Here is a 19,960-nt window from a genome sequence, read left to right on the forward strand (position 1 = left end):
ACAACATCGGTGCGATGGGCAAATCAATCAATAAGACATTACATTTTGAAAGCAATTATGATGTGAAATTTTTATTTTCATGATTTCATGAGCTTTGTTTTCATATGATGTTCTATAATTAATAAACTTTTAAAACTGGCTAGACAGTTAAATAGAAAATGATATATCAGACTGTGAGGATTTCTTGAATTTTTATGGCTGTCACCCTAAATCACATATTTATAACAGATTGCTCATACAACTCCTCCCCCCCCCTTTTTTTTTAACTATGCTGTCGTCTAGCTACTGCATAAAAAGTCACGTTTAACTTATTTGAATTGCATGGAGCGATTGTACTTCCATCTAGCGGTCATTCTCAATCGACGGTGGCGATCCTGGCGGTTCTCCTCCAGTGTTACCGATTTTAACATGGGGATGGTAATCTGTTACATTAATATGTGATCAGAGCTGTCACTAAATAAGCTAGATTTAGCCATAAAATGGGTTTGTTGGCAGCACTGGCACAGGATAATACTCCAAGGGAATATCGCCAAAACAACAGTTTTTCCACAAGGTTTGGCGTTTTTTCATTGATTAACAAGTAAAATAATCAAATTTATTCGAGTGGTTTTTAAATCATCACATCTGCAAAATTTCATTTTACGTTAATATGTTAAATTTCCTGCATTGTTTCATAGAGGCATTTAAAGCATGGAGGTGGTGACACTGATTACGACAGTAGAAATGATCGATAGAGTTGCCAACTCAGCCGATGTCTGACTGTTTAAAAGATTTTCATTTCCGAAATTATCAGAATTATCTATGCGCTAGTTTCCCCAAATTAATTTTTCACAGTGAACAGAGTTACAATATATAATTAAATACATTTTTTCTGGCATATTTTCTCATCAGTGTATCAAATTCTAGGATCTAGTTAGCAGGAATTTATCGTACAGAGTTGGCTGCACTGATGACAAATTCCGAAACCAACAATTCGAGATTCTGTCGTGTGACTTGTGTGGTACCAGGTTTCTTCTGCTGTATTGAGGAGGGTTTCGAAGAGAATAAGGGGAATATCAATGATATACATGCGTTAAAGGGATATCGTATGCCCGGGATATATGTGTTGATCTTGCAACAAATTTCGATTTGAATGAGAAATCACTAGTGATAAATTTAGTGTGCATTGTTCTTCAACTTGCAGGTAATGTTACCAAAGTCAACCTCCCACTGTTTACATTTCATACATTTATTACTCCAGTTTTGAAATAAGTGTGACAACTTCGAAAGTCTTTCCCAACCCTTTTCTCTTAGAATACATTACAGAATAAAGCAACCATTGCAATATTTGTAGGTTATGTAGGCCTACTTACTTTCGTCGTAATGATGGAGTGTTGCAATTGACATTGTTGCTGTAAGCATAGACCTACTTATACCGATAACTAAACTAGATTTAATATATTTAAATATATTGCATTAGCTTAGGACTAAGTTAGTGCTCTGTTAATTTGTTGCTGGTAACTTATCACTTCCCCTAACGTTTCAATTAACCATCACAAGTCATGTCAAGAAGTGCATGTTATTTTTCTGCAGATAGAGTTGAGTTATACATCATGTTCGAAAGAATTCTTGTCTATGAGTTTTTAGGATTTGGTACAGGGAATTAATATCTGAAGCTAGTTGTTAAATCATGCAGTTGCTCAGTAATGTTACGTTTTAACTTTGGTAGCGGTTCTTCTTCAGTGAACTTGAGAAATAGTGAGGTTACCACCTGCAACTTGGCTTGTCATAAAAGTAGTTTTTTAACTACTGCTGCAATCTTATCTTCAACGTAAAAAAATGTTCATATTACCTTCTCATTCTTCGAATTCATTAATTATTTATGCTGTTTTTTTGTGGACAGAAATGGCTCTTCAGAGTAACTATTTACACAATATGGTGGGCAAGGTGATTGAGTTACATCTTCCATATAAGGCCGTGGTAGCATTCTACTATCGCGCGAAACAGGAGAGAGCATTACTCAGAGCTGACAAGATTATTGTGGATGGACAGAACGTTCCAATGGTATGTATCTTGTTGAATTCACATGCATGAATGATTTGTCTTGTCTTCCCTTTCTCATGCGATACCTTGAAGCCAGTTTGAAGGAGAGACATAGCAATATTGTAGATTTATAGTACACATATTGCCAAATTGGCTGCGAAATTATTATGCATTAAACCAATACATTTAAGAGAGAATTATTATAAAAAAAATTATACATATCCAAGACTTCAGTTATGCCTGTTGTAGTGTAGCCTATGCTTGTGAGACATGACTATAGGATATCGGTAGGCCTAGTGTGTTTATGAGAATATATGTTGGCTAGATTGGAGAATGGGGTGATGTCATGTGGTCGAAGTATGTGAGAAGGTTAGTGGGTTAGTTGAGGTGATATCTCAGTGACATGAGGTCGACGTATGTGAGAAGGTTAGTGGGTTAGTTGAGGTGATGTCTCAGTGACATGAGGTCGACGTATGTGAGAAGGTTAGTGGGTTAGTTGAGGTGATATCTCAGTGACATGAGGTCGACGTATGTGAGAAGGTTAGTGGGTTAGTTGAGGTGATATCTCAGCGAGTTTTATTTACTCGTCGTGTTGGTTTACGTCGGCCATGTTGTGACCTCAGTGTTCTGACGTCATCGTTTGTCAAACTTGACTAAAATTAAGCGATATCATATAATAAAAGAATCCCGAAAATTGTTTAAAAGAACATTTTGAGATGAATATTGGGAGCAGTATAATGAAGATACTTTGGAAAGGAGCCCACTACACAATAAGGAAATGTATAATTTTTGTAATGAACCTGATATTGTGGCCAGGATTAAAGCAAAAAGACTGCGATGGATTGGACATATGCTAAGAGCTCCAGAAGAAAGCAGAGTAAAAGGATGTTCTCAGAAACTCCTTTAGGGAAAAGATCACTCTGAAGACCTAGGCCTAGATATTTGGACAATCTGAAGGAAAACCTAAACGTTTTAGAAATCTATGATAACTGGAAAATTGTTTGTCATGACAAGGGTATTATATTGTAAACTCAGCAAACAAGAGCTTTCATAGCTTATAAAGTTCTATGTTGATAATGATGATGGTGACTATGATGATGATGATTATGATGATGATTTAAAAATTTAAATACTCAGTGATTTTTATCATCTACCCATTCCAGTGTCATACTGCATCAAGTGGAGGTATATATATATTTTTCATTTTAGTAGGTTATTTTACAACACTTTATCAACATCTCAGGTTATTTAGCATCTGAATGAGATGAAGGTGATACTGCCGGTGAAATGAGTCTGGGGTCCAGCACCTAAAGTTACCCAGCATTTGCTCATATTGGGTTGAGGGAAAACCCCGGAAAAAACCCAAACCAGGTAACTTGTCCTGACCGGGACTCGAACCCGGGCCACCTGGTTTCGCGGTCAGACGCGCTAGCCATTACTCCACAGGTGTGGACGTGGAGGTATATTATAACGAAACTCTGTATTTGATCAATATGCAGTGATTGTCCATTGTTTGCTTCTAGGGTGAGTCGATTGACAGACATCTTCATGAAGGCTCCATGGTGAAATTTTCGTGTCATGGATTTGACGACTCTGGCCTGGATCGTTGTGGGTACTTTGTGACAATGGCATGGCGCCAGGACCCGGCTGATCTTAGTACTCCCAGCACCGAAATGAGCGGGATCTACAACGCATCTGGCATTGTCTCTGACGTGTCCCACAGACAAGGGGTTATAACATACAGTGACGCAAATGGTAAAGTACCTCCTTTCAACGCTATTTCAGCTAGAAATGTTATTATTGTACTGTATGTTAGTATTGAATTTGGTATTCCCAAGAAACTAGTTCGATTAATTAAAATGTGTCTCAGTGAAACGTACAGCAGAGTCCGTATAGGTCAGTTTCTGTCAGATGCGTTTCCAATTCACTGTGGGCTAAAGCAAGGAGATGCACTATCACCTTTACTTTTTAACTTTGCTCTAGAGTATGCCATTAGGAAAGTCCAGGATAACAGAGAGGGTTTGGAATTGAACGGGTTACATCAGCTGCTTGTCTATGCGGATGACGTGAATATGTTAGGAGAAAATCCACAAACGATTAGGGGAAATACCGGAATTTTATTGGAAGCAAGTAAAGAGATAGGTTTGGAAGTAAATCCCGAAAAGACAAAGTATATGATTATGTCTCGTGACGAGAATATTGTACGAAATGGAAATATAAAAATTGGAAATTTATCTTTTGAAGAGATAGAGAAGTTCAAATATCTTGGAGCAACAGTAACAAATATAAATGACACTCGGGAGGAAATTAAACACAGAATAAATATGGTAAATGCGTGTTATTATTCGGTTGAGAAGCTTTTATCATCCAGTCTGCTGTCAAAAAATCTGAAAGTTAGAATTTATAAAACAGTTATATTACCAGTTGTTCTTTATGGTTGTGAAACTTGGACTCTCACTTTGAGAGAGGAACAGAGATTAAGGGTGTTTGAGAATGAGGTGCTTAGGAAAATATTTGAGGCTAAGAGGGATGAAGTTACAGGAGAATGGAGAAAGTTACACAACGCAGAACTGCACGCATTGTATTCTTCACCTGACATAATTAGGAACATTAAATCCAGACGTTTGAGATGGGCAGGGCATGTAGCATGTATGAGCGAATCCAGAAATGCATATAGAGTGTTAGTTGGGAGGCCGGAGGGAAAAAGACCTTTGGGGAGACCAAGCCGTAGATGGGAAGATAATATTAAAATGGATTTGATGGAGGTGGGATATGATGATAGAGAATGGATTAATCTTGCTCAGGATAGGGACCAATGGCGGGCTTATGTGAGGGCGGCAATGAACCTCCGGGTGCCTTGAGAGCCAGTAAGTAAGTAAGTATGTTAGTATGTGAAGTTCCAGTTTGAATACTCAATGTGTGGACCACTGACTGCTTACTTTCGGATCCCCAAGGGTCCACGGACTACAGTTTAGGAACTGCTGATCTGAAAGATATTTTCCACTTTCCTTGTCTTCTCTGATGATACAATCAATACATAGCTCCAAAATGTTGGATGTTTTCTGTATCTAAAACAGTTCAAAAACCGAAAATTCTCACACCATGCACACTCTAACTTTGCCACTTTGAGGTTAGTCTGGTACTTTATTTCAGATCAGGAGCATAGCATCCTGTTCCTGGCAAGCAAGCTGTTCCTGTTTGGGAAGCGTCTGAACACTAAGCAGAACTTGCAGTCCTCCCTTACTGTGGACGACAAGGTGCAGTTTGATGCAGTGCCCTGCGAACAGTCTGAAAACGACAACTACTGCCCTTGGTTTGCTACAGTTGTATGGAAGGGTAAGAAACCCAACATGGAATACGACGCTGGAGTTAGTCTTACTGCTGAGCCACGTAACCTCGCAGCTGAAATCAAACATGTAAGTCATTTATGAACATAATTTTAGTACTACAAGATCAACCGAAAATGACAACACTGCTAAAGTCGCGATGCTGTTATTCCCGGCGTGACTCCTCCTCTTTGCTTACGTCTTAGGAAGTGAAGGTTCTATAAAGTCTAGGTAGGTAGTATCATTCGCCATTTTTGTTCTTTCGTTCCCGAGCTACCATACGAGGAATCTATTTGCCACACCGTTAAACATTATCATGTCGTAGCTCCTATGATAATAAATCAAACGCACTGTAATTCAGCAAATAATTGAGTGGCAAATAACGTCTTCGTGTGCTTTCTGCGAACGCCAACGAAAGAGCCAAAATGGCGGGCGATTATATCAAGTGTTTATCGAGCCTTAAGAAATGAATAACGTCTTCATAAGCGAATCACAAGACGCACATGTTTAAATGTAGCCGACCTGCAATGCGATTGGCTGCCGGAAATTAGAGCGACGGGACTATAGTAATTACGAGTAGCTCCCCCAGCGGTGACCAATGTAAGCTGGAATAATTATGGAGTTTGACTATTTTTGGACAATTTTTTTCGAACTTTCATTTTCGCCGTATTTTATCGTCGTAAAAACGATAGAAATAGGATAGAATTCCTCATATCTGGCAACTGTGGGACAAAGCCAGTGCCGGGTAACTGATTTTGCTGGATAATTTGAAAATACGTTTATAGGTTATATAAAAACACTCTGTACTGCACAAACATTTTTTTTTTCCATGTTGAAATTTAGTAATTTTCATGTAGATAATTAAAAATAAAGTTTTCAAATATGTATGTTTAGTTTTAGTACCGAATACGGTAATGTACATTCATCAGTTCATAATTATTGTAATACAGTAATACATAATATAACCTCAGATGTTGATAAAGCGTCGTAAAATAACCTTAAAAAAAAAGCATAATAGTGTAAAAAATACTAAAAGTTTTCGTAACCTTATGACAATTTTAAATGGCGGTCATGTGACGTGAAGAGCAGTGTAGCCAACATCGCAACTATACTATGAAGTAGCATTCGATGATTAGAGCGCAAGAACAGTTTGCTTGCGTTTCGCAGAATCCATTGTGCAACAGCAGCACTTAGTGGTAATAGTGATGATACTATCCATCACTTGAATGAAATTTTTACATGCTGTAGATACAGAGAATTTCACACTTTCGTATTTAGACTCTTCCAACACCCCTTTTAAACAGGCGAGTTCAAGTGTTAAATTGAAAGGTATTGTCTCTGCACATTGTTTGCAAGGTCCAAATGACAGATTACCGATGGTACGCTCTACTCCAGGGACATACAGGTTTTTTTTTGTCTATGTTTTCACATGTGAACTGTGTAAAAAGTAAACACAATATGCGGCATGTGCAATCTCGAAAACCACTCCCATCTTCGTCAGACTCTTCTCTTTCGCATGAATGACTTTTTTTTTTCTCTAGCCAAAAGTGCCGTTGTTTTGGTATTGCCTGTTATTTGGGTGCCGGATACGATGGATTTTACTGTATTTGCATTTGTCGGAAATCAATTATAACCTAATGACTCGATTACTTAGGTTGTGATGTGTGTGGTTGTCGGAATTTTTCAGGTTGTGAAAATACGTCGAAAATGAAAGTTTTTTGACCTGCTTTCAAAATATCCCCACAATTGCCACACACACAACTATCAGATAACACGCCACGATTAATTAAGAACTCACGCATTTCTTCTTCCCTTAATCTAATAAATTCTACCTCACTCGTTCTACACTGTGGGTGGGGTCGTTGTTGGGGAGTTCCCACGTTGGACGCCATTTGATGGTGAGTGGTTATTGGGACCACACGTTGGGCGCCATTTGAGGGTGGGTGCGTCTCGATGTTGCGTGAGATTCACTCAGGGTAGCCGAGGTACGGTTGTGGTGTAGGTTGATGTCGGGAATAATACCAAGCCGGCTACTTAAATAAAAGGCAGCGTAAACTTCAAAACTATAAGTTTATTGTCGTGTCCACTTGGTAAACCCTAGAATATGTATTTCCGGCTGACATATAATTCAATCGTTGGTCGCCTTTTGTATCGACTCTATGGCGGCTCTGAATAAGCTCTATCCGATACTACAAATTCAATACTCTGTCCAGTACACTATGACACGAAGCGAAATAGTAGTCCTGTCGACACCAAACGAAGTAGTTATTCTGCCCTGTATGTAGGGCCGCCGACACGAAGTAAAGTTGTTTTGATGATCTCCGCTCCGAAGCGGAATAGTAGTCGTCATCGCCGCTCCCCGTCACCCTTATTTATAAAAACCTATCCTACGCTAAAACTAACTATTCTATTGGTTAAAAACTACGTCACTAACTGGCCTAAAATCTATTCCCTATTGGTCCAAAGTGACCTCATAAGCTGGACCAAGATCTCTTCTTATTGGGCGCGAAATATGTCATCTCTAAATTTAAACTTTGGATTTCCCATAAAATCTAATTAGTTTGTATATCTCACAAGAATACCCGTTCTTTGGAAAACCCAAGCTTGGCAGTATCTTTCCCACGGGTCTAGTCCGACTCCGGCTTTTATGCTTCATCGAGTCTATACGAAACCCCGCTCAAGGTGGCCCTAAATCTGTCCGATGCTGACAAGTGACGAAACACCTGTGTGAGGAAGCTAATTCTAACGAAGTCGCCAGAACATCCCCGCGAATACATGTAATAAAAATATGGAGATATCACTTCGCTAATAAATCGGTCTCTCCCTCTCCTAATTACTGCTTCAACACCCTGTGCACAACACACCATCCACGCATGCAACTCGCGACACGATCATCTTGGCTGTGACATGATAACTGCACATGCGCGGAATGTATGGACTTGGTTAATAAAAACCTACACTAAACCAAACCTAACTTTCGTATATGCAAGATACCTAACGAGCCCGAAGGAAACTTCTTGATTTGATCAGGAATATACACGCGAAAATAAATCCAGGTAAGAATCACGCTGGCACTGCACAAGAAGTCCACGCATGCATCACAACCAGGATAATCTTTTTGCGAGCCCCTCCTTCATCCACTCCTATCAAAGTCGATAGAGACGAAAGGCAGATCCTTGCATACTGCAGTCGATCGAACAATCGAACTCCCTCACTCAGCAGCCAATCACAATAACCGCCACTGAAACTGAGTGACCAATCGTAACAACGCCCAACAAATTCAACTGTATAAATCGTAATAAATTACTAATTACAAACAAAAAATAAAATATGTTCTCGTCATTTCCGAAAAAAATAAAAAATAAAAACACTGTTTTCTCCTTATAAAACTACCCTATAATCAAGAGTCCTTATTTAAAAATCCGCGCACTAGTCAAACTCCATAATTACCTAAGCTGGTAGCATGTTGGTTGGTATTACATTTCTTGCTGACTTACAGTGCAGTGCTGGTGTCTAATTTTTGTATGTTACCACTCAGCTCGTTGTGATGTCTTACAGTTGGCAACTAACCCCAAGTCAGTGTTTGTCCGTGGGCAAGGACAGATTCTGCATATTTTGAATGAAGATTTTGGAGTGGCTCTAGCTGCTATGAAGAACAACAAGTGGGAGAGCATCTTGTTCCATCGCAGTGCTTGCTTTCTTTTCAAACTCAACTTAGGCACACATGACCTTACAAAAATATTTAAGGAAGGTAGGTCTCAATCAGTTTAATTTTATTTCGGAATATGTATAAGTCTTTCTTGTGTTAAATTGTAACGTACCTTGTTAACATGTTTCGACCTATTTTGGGTCATCTTCAGAACTGGTCATTGTTGGTGTTGGCGCCTGTTTCCTGTGTGGGTGCGTTCGTAGTGTAGAGTCAAAGAGTGTGTGTGTTTTGAAATTAAGTTGTGTGGTGAGAATCTCGTTGGGGTGTGTTTTCGTGTGTCTGTATATTTCATATTGTTCTAGTGTGTTGAGTTTCTGGCTTTTTGGTTGGATGTGCAGTATTTCCATGTCTGTGTTGATGTCTCTGTAGGTGTGGTTAGCATTTGTGATGTGTTCTGCATATGTGGAGGTGTTTTGTAATTTTGTTATGGCTGTGATGTGTTCTTTGTAACGTGTTTGAAATAATCTGCCTGTCTGTCCTATGTAGAAGTTGTTGCACGTGTTACATTTGAGTTTGTATACGCCAGTGTGGTTGTATTTGTTTGTTTGTGTTGTGTGTTGAGATGTTTGTGTAGAGTGTTATTTGTTCTGTATGCGATGTTGTAATTTAATTTCTTGCATGAGGTTGCAATTTTATGTGTGTTTTTGTTTTCGTATGTTAGTGTGACGTATTTTTTGTGTTCTTATGTTTTTGTTGTATTCTTCTGTTTTTTTGTGGTTTTGTTTTGTCTTACGTATTATGTTGTCTATTGGAGAAAATCCACAAACGATTAGGGAAAACGCGGAAATTCTACTTGAAGCAAGTAAAGAGATAGGGTTGGAAGTAAATCCCGAAAATACTAAGTATATGATTATGTCTCGTGATCAGAATATTGTACGAAATGGAAATATAAAAGTTGGAGATTTATCCTTCGAAGAGGTGGAAAAATTCAAATATCTTGGAGCAACAGTAACAAATATAAATGACACTCGGGGAGGAAATTAAATGCAGAATAAATATGGTAAATGCGTGTTATTATTCGGTTGAGAAGCTTTTATCATCCAGTCTGCTGTCAAAAAATCTGAAAGTTAGAATTTATAAAACAGTTATATTACCAGTTGTTCTTTATGGTTGTGAAACTTGGACTCTCGCTTTGAGAGAGGAACATAGGTTAAGTGTGTTTGAGAATGAGGTGCTTAGGAAAATATTTGAGGCTAAGAGGGATGAAGTTACAGGAGAATGGAGAAAGCTACACATCACAGAACTGCACGCATTTTATTCTTCACCTGACATAATTAGGAACGTTAAATCCAGACGTTTGAGATGGGCAGGGCATGTAGCACGTATGGGCGAATCCAGAAATGCATATAGATTGTTAGTTGGGAGACCAGAAGGGAAAAGACCTTTGGGGAGGCCGAGACGTAGATGGGAAGATAATATTAAAATGGATTTGAGGGAGGTGGAATATAATGGTAGAGACTGGATTAATCTTGCTCAGGATAGGGACCAATGGTGGGCTTATGTGAGGGTGGCAATGAACCTCCAGGTTCCTTAAAAGCCAGTAAGTAAGTATTATGTTAGGGTTGTTTCCGTTTTCTTGTGCTATGTATTTGATTGTGTTTAGTTCTTTGTTGTAATCCTGTTGGTTCATTGGTATGTTGAGTAGTCTGTGTACCATTGTTCGGAATGCATCTTGTTTGTGTTGTGTGGGGTGGTTGGATGTGTTGTGTATGTGTGTTGTTGTGGGTTTTCTGTATACTTTGAATGTGTGTTTGTTGTCTACTTTTGTTATTGTGATGTCTAGAAAATATATGGATTTGTTGTTTTCAATTTCTAATGTGTAGTGTAGCTTTAGGTGTATTTTGTTTATGTGTTGATGTATTAATTATTGTTATAATTATAGATAGGATTTATTTATTTATGTTATTCTAAAAAAAAAGATGCAGTCTCTCTCTTCCAGTCTATTGCTACATATCCATAAATATCATATCAGTTGTGTGGGTAGATCCAAGAAATACATTCCAGATATGTAAATTACATTCAATATTATTATTCTTATTAGGTGACCGCATCAGCTTCATTGCAGCAGGGGCTCCAAAGCATCTTGTCACACAGTGGGTAGCATCACAGGTTACTGTTTATGTCAGCAAAGAAGTGGAATATAACTTCTGAAATGGTAGGTGGAAGTGCAGAACTGTTGATTTACCAGAGCATCGCTTCCTATAATGGGTAACATCAGAGATTATTGTTGTTGCCAAAAAGGTGGACTGTAATTTCTAAAAAGAAAAGGAAAGTGCAGAATTATTGTTGACTTAATTAATTGACAGTATTATTGTTATTCAGCTTTCAGTGTAAAAGTGATAATGGATGTGAGATGAAAAGGAATGTAAAATAAGCTATGTCTTTCTTTGTGTAATTAAAATTTATATCTTTCTTTTTTTAAATGCATATTTAATTCAAGTATGTTGTTGGATATGATATGGTTTATTGTCTCACAACATATTCGGTCATGCTGTCCTTTCACATTCCTGTATAGAAGCGAGCATTCCCTTTTATTACACTATTTACATCATTTATACATTATATGACTGATCTTCTCTCTTATTCATGATCTATGTCCATTATTTTCATTTATTTACTTATCACCTTCTATGTTTCATACATATTATCTACCACTACACTGTCATTCTCCTCATTATTTTCTACTCCTACCCTATCTCCTATCCATTACACTCATCATTTAATTCTTTCTCTTATTCTACTATTCCTGTCATTTATAATTGCTAACTCTTCCCTGTTTTACTGTTGTGATATAATTCAATTTATTCTGTTGTTTCCTTGACCTTACCTGATACTTCCCCTTCTTTCTTCATTGCTACCTACTCCCTACCAGGGGCGGCTTTCGAAGAGGGGCTGCGGAGCTGCAGCACCCCCAGACATTTGTGGCTCTTGTCTCGTTTTATGTTGACAAAAACATTTATTATACAGTCTCTATTTAGCGGCTCGAATTTTTTAAAAAATTCCGCTCTCAATGACATGCACGCAATCGTTAGTGAAGTCACTTCCTCCCCTGGTGCTGCCAGAGCGAAACCAGAGACAAGGACTATAGGGTGAAGTCACTTCCTCCCCTGGAGCTGCCAGTCTCGTCTCGGATGCTTTGCGCGTTAGTTTTACCCCTCCTCCCTGCTTCCCCTTGCTGTGAATCCAGAGTTTCCAGGCGCTGAAAAATTTGCAGCAGTTTGTCAGTAGCGCGCAGTTTTAAATACATTTTCTTTAATGTTGTGAGTATAACAAGTGCAACAATGTTTAATTCTGTGCAATATTTACAGTCTATTCAGTTCAGTACCTTAACAATTCAGGAGAAATGTGGAATTAAGTGCCCATCAGTTGAATCTCATAATGTAAAGAGCCGCTAAACAAAATACAAAGGCTCGCATATTTTTGATAATTTATCCAGTATCCCTGCTTTCTTCTGTCGATCTCCACACAGTCTGTATTAGATTAATGTGTTTCAAAGACAATTCCATCAGCTGGAGCAACAAAATGGATTTAAAATAAGAACAGTAAATGTTGTTCATGAGAAGAAGGAGCCATTGCTAGTATGTTTTCAAACCATAATGGAATCTGAAACATATAACATCGCAATAAATGAGGCAAGCGCCCTGGTGCGTACTCTCGAAGATCCTGAATTCAATTTCTGTATCAGTCTTTTTCATTTATTGATGTATCATGTAGATATATTATACAACCAACTACAACATCGCCAGTTAGATATTTCTAAGGTTTAAATCTGCATATAAAAATTAAATTATGGTTTATTTAACGACACTTGGAACTGCAGAGGTTATATCAGCGTCGCCGGTGTGCCAGAATTTTGTCCGCAGGATTCTTTTAAATGGCAGTAAATCTACTAACATGAGCCTGTCTCATTTAAACACAACTTACAAGATAAGGCGCATGGAACTAATCTTTAAGTAAAGTAAGTTGCTTGGCTTATTTTTGTATGCAGCCCCTTTTAATTCAATACCCACAAGCCGCCACTGCTCCCTACTAACATACATCTTGATTAAACGCTACTCCTAGCTCACCTTAATCTTTAATTTATTAATATTAAGCACACTGACTCTCCTCCTCGACATTTCGTCCCAGGTTCCATCCTGCAAGGAGGGAAAAAAAAACCGTTACATTTTAAATGAGCCAATCCACAGGTTTAGACTCAAACCCAATAATGGAACTCTGTAAATCTCGAACCTAGCTACATAATATAAAGCCTGCTATAGATTGACAAATCGAACTGAAACCCTGACCGAGTTACTACATGAGCGCTGACTGTCTTGGGGAGGAGCAAGTGAGAAAGCACGGGGGAAGGGAGAGAGCACTATGCACTATGTACTTGCAGGTCCACTCACAGTTTGTCAAACCTGCTAACAAAAGCATTAAAAGGTTGACTAGTTGCCTGCAATGCTAGCATAATGGAACCTTCCTAGCCGACAGTTGAGGCAAAAATGAAGAATCTGTTATTGTGGTAATACTGGAGAGTGGTTCTTCTATTGGTCGCGATGCCCACACACACCCTCTCAGATATTTATGTGGCGATTGGTGACTGAATGACGAGGAGCGAGGGAGAGAGAAGAAAGAAAGAGATTCCAGAAGTTGGTGTGTTTTACGGGGTTTCACTTGAAGTTGTCAAACTATATCTTTTGGTAATGTAAGGGAACAGTAAAGAACATGTCGAACTCTGGTGTAAAGAAGTTAAAATACGTAGTAATGTAAGAGAGGCAACAAAGAAAAAGCAAATAATTTAAAAAAGAGAGAAAACGGGAAAACCAAGTAAAGGAGATAGAACAATAGATCAAGCATATGCCACACTGTTTAATTTCCTTTGCTATTTCTTCCCCACTAACACACCATTTTCTTAAATTATATATTGGCTTGCCTTTGTTACTACACATTTGCTTCTCACTATCTGATCGATTCTCATTGTCTATATTTCCCCTTTTTGTCAACATCCCTCCTTTTTCCCCTTATCTTCTTTCTTGGACACATCTTTCTTCCTCAGCTGATGACCTATATCCTCTTGGTCTCGCCTGCTGACACCACAGAAATTTCCACTATCTCTCTGACTTCCTCAATTCAACTCACTTCTTACATGGCCTTGAGGTGATGTCATCACTGATCTCGCTCAAGTATCTCCTCTCTTAACTGCTCTGTTACTGATGTCATTCCCTCTATCCTCGTGGCTAACAAGAAAGACAGGCTACAGCGCGACGTCACATTCTTAGTCATAAAATGGCCAACATTGAACAAATTTATGTGTTGTTGTTTTCTAATGCCAGGCGTTTGACAATAAAGTCATTTGACCTCTTGCACTCCAATATTTTTCAAAGATATTATCATGACCAGCCACTGAAGCACAGATTTTGAGGTGTTCCGAATCCATTTCTTGGTTTGAGTTGCACAATGGACAGTTAGGGGACTGATATATTCCAATTCTATGCAGGTGTTTGGCCAAACAATCATGGCCTGTTGCCAATCTAAATGCAGCTACAGACGATTTTCGTGGTAAATCGGGAATTAACTGTGGATTTTGATGCACAGAGTTCCATTTTTTCCCTTGGGATTGAGTTATCAAATTTTGTTTGTTGAAGTCTAAGTATGTAGATTTAATAAATCTTTTTACAGAGTAATACGTAGATTTGGTAACAGGTTTGTAAGTAGCAGTGCTGCCCTTCTTTGCTAAAGCATCCGCATTCTCGTTTCCCAGGATTCCAAAATGGGATGGTATCCATTGGAATACAATTCTTTTATTGAGTGTTATTAGTTGAGAGAGCATTTTATGTATTTCTGCTATTTGTGATGAAGGTGTGTGTCTAGAGACGATTGATAGAATAGCTGCTTTGGAGTCTGACAGTATAACTGCATTTTTAAATTTATTGATGTGGCAGAGAAGATTCCTGAGACTTTCGCTTATTGGAGTGATTTCTCCATCAAAACTTGTTGTTCCATATCCAAGAGATCTATAAAGTGAGAAGAGACAGCACGTAACACCTGCACCTGCACCTTGTTCCCTGGAGATCAAGGATCCATCGGTGTATAAATGAAGCCAATTTTGTGGAGGGTACCTAATATTAATTGTCTCTAAAGACAATTGTTTCATTATTTCAGTGTTTACTTCTGATTTCAATATTTCTTGTGTTAAATTTAGATTATATTCTATATTTAATAGTGTTAAAGGGTTTGGCTTAATTTGTAAGTTTTCTTTTAAATTCGGGACGTTGATTTTCTGTTTTAATTCTTGAACAATGAATATGAAACTTTTTTGAGTTTTTAATCTATGGAGAGGACTGTATGAATGCCAATTGTTTCCTGGTAATCTGATAAGTTTTTCATATTGAATCAGTGCTTTTTCTTCTATTATCATTTTGATGCTGTTAATATTAGTGACGAATCTCATAGAATCTATTGGAGTTGTTTTGATTCCACCAGTGATGAGCCTGAGAGCTTGGTTTTGAACACGTTCTATTTCGTTTATGAAAGGTGAAGTAATTAAAATTTCTCCGCAGTACGTCATCACTGGCTGTATGAACATTTTGTATGTAGTGTTCAAAGTATTTCTAGAGCAACCCCATTTCTTTCCTGCTAGTCTTTTCAGAAGGGAGAATCTTTTACGAGATTTTTCAGAAATATATTTCAAATGGTTGTTCCATGTTAACTTACTGTCGAAAATAACACCAAGATATTTGGATTCATAAGTCCTAGGGAGATGTTGGCCATTGTATTGGATATTGAATTCTCTTTCTTTTTTACCATGTGAAAATATTTGGTAGTTACTTTTGCCTAAATTGAGTGTCATCAAATTTGATGTATTCCATTCATGTACTTGATTTAGAGTTTTAAGAGCAGAATTTTTAATTTTGTCTCTATGTCTGTGAGATCCGGAAGTCCACAAAACAATATCATCTGCAAATAGTGCTGTTTTCATGTTTGATTCCTCTAATAGAGAGGGTAAGTCATTTATATAAATATTGAATAAAGTTGTGCTGAGGACAGCGCCCTGAGGTAGACCTCGATATGTTTGTCTGTAACTAGAAAGTGAGTTATTGAATTTAGTGGCAATGAATCTTTGACTAAGGAATTCTGATATCCATCTGAATATATTGCTGGAGATACCTAATTTCTGGAGTTTTAATAATAATTTATTTCTCCAAACAGAGTCATATGCTAATTGAGAGTCAATAAATATTGCCAAGGTATCTTCTTTTTTGTTAAAACTGTCTTTTATTTCTTGGCCGAGGCGTATGACTTGTTCATTAGTAGAGTGTAGTTGTCGAAAGCCAGCTTGTCTTGGTGATAAAGATTTTGAGATTCTAAATACCAAGTTAATCTGTTGGAGATCAGTGACTCCATAGTTTTTGCTATCATGCTTAATAGTGCTATTGGTCGATAACTATTAACATCATGAGCAGGTTTCCCTTGTTTGTGAATTGGTACAATGATTGCTTTCTTCCAAGCTGCAGGAATCGAGGTGTTCCATGATAAATTGAAAATGGATAAAAGTACAGACTTGGCTTTTTCCCCTAAATGTTTAAAAAATTCTGAATGAAATTTATATGTGGTACAGTCATTAAGTTCTAAGACTTGACGCCTGGAGGGTAGGCTCCCACAAGAATCTGGATGTATCACAAGATGCCGCATAACACGGCGTACATTTAAACAGAACCGCATCCTCCCTCAAAATAGTCTCCGTTGGCCGTTATGCACGTTTGCCAACGTTGGTATAGCTGCTGGAAGCACCGTTGAAAGATGTTGGCAGGAAGGTCCCGGATGGCTTCTCTTGTGGCAGTCATGACCTCTTCGGAAGAATGAAATCTACACCCACGTAGGGTTGCTTTGATGCGAGGAAAGAGAAAAAAATCGCATGGTGCGAGATCAGGTGAGTACGGAGGGTGTGGAAGAACTGTCACCTGTTGTCTTGCAAGTTCCTCTTGGACAAGGACAGAGCGATGTGCAGGGGCGTTGTCATGTAGCAACAGCCAATTCTTTGTACGCCATAGCTCAGGTCGCTTACGGCAAATTGAATCTCGTAAATGGCCAAGGATCTCTTTGTAGCAGGTTTTGTTCACAGTTGCACCTTCTGGGATAAATTCCATGTGAACAATTCCATTTGAATCAAAAAACAGTTCAAGCATCACCTTGCCTTTTGACCTGTCTTGTCGCGGTTTTTTCTGTCGTAGTGATAACGGCGTGTTCCAGGTGGTGGATTGTCGTTTCAGTTGTGGATCGTAAAGGAAACACCAAGTTTCGTCTCCAATTATTATCAGGTTGAGGAACGTCAGATCATCATCAGCACTACTGATGAGGTCACCACAAATCGTCATGCGATCATCACGTTGGTCTTGCGACAGGTTTCGTGGCACACTGTGCTGGGTAACACGAGACATGTTCCGGTCATCAGACAGAATTTTGTAGCAAGTATCATGGCTGACCCCTACTGTTGCTGCGATATCGTCTACCGATTGGGAGCGGTTAGCACGCACCAACGTTGCAACTTCTTGGATCTTGCGTTCAGTTCGAATTGTTTGTGGCCGACCAGTACGCACATCATCTTCCAAACTGTCTCTTCCTTGCGAAAAACGTCGGTGCCACCTAAACACAACACTGCGACTCACTGCGTCCTCACTGTAAACTTGCTGCATCATTTGAAACGTTTCGGCAGCAGTTTTGCCTAATTTCTGGCAGAACTTGATGTTTGCCCATTGCTCAAACTGTGACATCTCAGGATCTGACATGCGCATTCAAATCACCGTCACAACAAAGACCGTAGTTCTGCGTACAGTGCATGCACTCAACTGTCTCTTGTTGGGTCGAGAGACTAACTGACAAGGTATCATACCATGGCGCCACCTATGCGCTATAGTGCACCACAACACCACTATGCGCTCAGTATTAGAACTTAGTGACTGTACCATGTATGTAAATGTACGTTCAACATGAGTTTAATATAGAAATTTCTTTGTTTTTTAGAACTTTGAACATGTATTTATATTAGGCGATTGTCATGATGGCCATGACTAGACCGAGATAACCACATGACGCCGATTCGTACCAAAGCCTGTCTTTCTCGTTAGCCATGCTCTATCCTCTCCTGATGGCAGAACACTAAATGAAATGGGAGTTATTTTGTTACTTTTAGGTGAAAGATTGGTTGTTATAGCAGTAATAGCTGCATTAGAATCACTGTATGTATAACAGTTTGTTGAAAATAAGAGATCCGATGTGACAGATTCTGAAATGTCGAATAGATGGCTTCAACTTCTCCAAAAAAATTTGTATTTCCATTACCTAAGAATTTATAAAACGAGAAAAGTGAACATGTAATACCGCACCTGCTCTATTTTGGTTGTACAATAGGGATCCATCAGTGAAAATATGAAACCATTTTTTCTCAGGAAATCTACTATGAATAGCTAGCAATTTTAGGGCATTTTTTTTGAGTATCACTTTTCGTGGTATCTTCAGCCAGGTCCAGATAATACATTATTTCTATTGCTAAATATAGGGTGAGTTTTATGAATTAGATTTTCTTTACCTGTTAGGAGATTTATCTTTTTCTTTATTTCATGTAGGAAGCTTTCCTGAGATTTAAAGTTAACTATGAAGTTTCTTGGCTCCCAATACCTACGGTAGAGTAAGTATTCTTTGGACAACAAAATGAGTAAGTTCAAAGTATGTTAAAAATAAAAAGATGTCCTTTTCAAGTTAGAGAAAATTGTAAAAAATTTGACACTTTTTTTTTTTTCCTGTGGAAAAACAGTTTTTAATGAATGCTAAATATATGGACAAGCTAAGTTAGTACACAAAAATTTGTGTTGAACCTACTGCCTTACACAAAAGAACATGCACTTCAAGAAATGACCTCAGAGATATACATGCGTCTCAGCACACATCTAATGTGACCAAATGAAAGCAATCCTGGCCACTGTTCACTGGATAGAGTTCCAATAGGCTCTTACTGCTGAAATAGCATACAAATCATGAATCACACTGCAGTACAGTACTTCACAATGTAACAAACCTTCGTTTGTCTCGACAGGTTTAAGTTCAGAGATCTCCCTTCAGAAAAGTTAGATAGGTACCGGTACATTATTTTATCAGGATGGTGTATTGAGTTTACCACTTGCTAATCTTTGCTTACTCTATGTCCTTCCAGCATTTATTTAAAATCGTTTTCTCCCCCCCCCCCACCCTTACTCGTCCTTCAATCTAAGCACCAGGTATCTTACAGACCCTTGTCTTTCGCTCAAATTTGATGTGGTGATATGTTGGTACTTTTCCATTCATAAAGCATCTAAGTCAATAAAATGGAAATTTCTACAAGAAGCATGGAATTCCAAAATCTTTTTTAAGTGAATAATATGTAAATCTAATCTCATAGTATTGTAGTGTCCAATTTGTAGCCTATCGACAGCAGGTCATGAACAGTAAAATTCCATTTTAAAGAATAATCTGTTAAGTCCCAGCCAAATTTCCATTGATACTGTGGACAAATTTTTAAATCTGTCCCACTTTCCGTAAAGATTCTCAGAGGAGAGCCAAATTTCTTGCACTGTTTGTAGCTCCCATTACTATTTATTCAATGCGAAAGCTATTTTAATACTGCGTAAAGTTTTGGTAGTATGTCATTATTGTTAGTATTGATGTTTACTGTAATTGTGAAAAATTAAATTTTTTTAGCCTAAAATTCAATAGTTTTGTGTTTGATTGTTGGCAATGCTGATAGTGTAGTGTCCACTCGCCAGTGTTGTGAATTTAGCGAGTTTTCCACTAGATCTAGTGTTTTTCAGTATTAGTTTAGCAATTAGCTGGTGAAATTTATGAAATTTCTATTGCTGATATAGGGATTTAGCGGGTATTTTTGGCACTC

At 38.2% G+C, this 19,960-nt stretch overlaps 1 protein-coding gene across 1 annotated transcript; it reads left to right on the plus strand.

Annotated features, from left to right (window-relative positions):
* The first annotated feature begins 956 nt into the window (after nt 1–956).
* On the plus strand, nt 957–11,480 carry LOC138702083 (uncharacterized). The gene is made up of 6 exons (XM_069829625.1): nt 957–1,183; nt 1,883–2,043; nt 3,546–3,777; nt 5,176–5,438; nt 8,907–9,099; nt 11,099–11,480. The coding sequence occupies exons 2-6, from the start codon at nt 1,885–1,887 to the stop codon at nt 11,206–11,208; spliced, it is 957 nt and encodes a 318-aa protein (XP_069685726.1). The 5' UTR covers nt 957–1,183; nt 1,883–1,884; the 3' UTR covers nt 11,209–11,480.
* The last annotated feature ends 8,480 nt before the right edge of the window (nt 11,481–19,960 follow it).

This window comes from Periplaneta americana, chromosome 6, assembly GCF_040183065.1.
Source record: "Periplaneta americana isolate PAMFEO1 chromosome 6, P.americana_PAMFEO1_priV1, whole genome shotgun sequence".
NCBI lineage: Eukaryota > Metazoa > Arthropoda > Insecta > Blattodea > Blattidae > Periplaneta > Periplaneta americana.

Coding starts and splice junctions, on each gene's coding strand:
- LOC138702083 (XM_069829625.1), top strand. CDS start 1,885: ATGGCTCTTCAGAGTAACTATTTACACAATATGGTGGGCAAGGTGATT. Junction 2,044..3,545: donor ATGGACAGAACGTTCCAATG/GTATGTATCTTG, acceptor GTTTGCTTCTAG/GGTGAGTCGATTGACAGACA. Junction 9,100..11,098: donor TACAAAAATATTTAAGGAAG/GTAGGTCTCAAT, acceptor TATTCTTATTAG/GTGACCGCATCAGCTTCATT.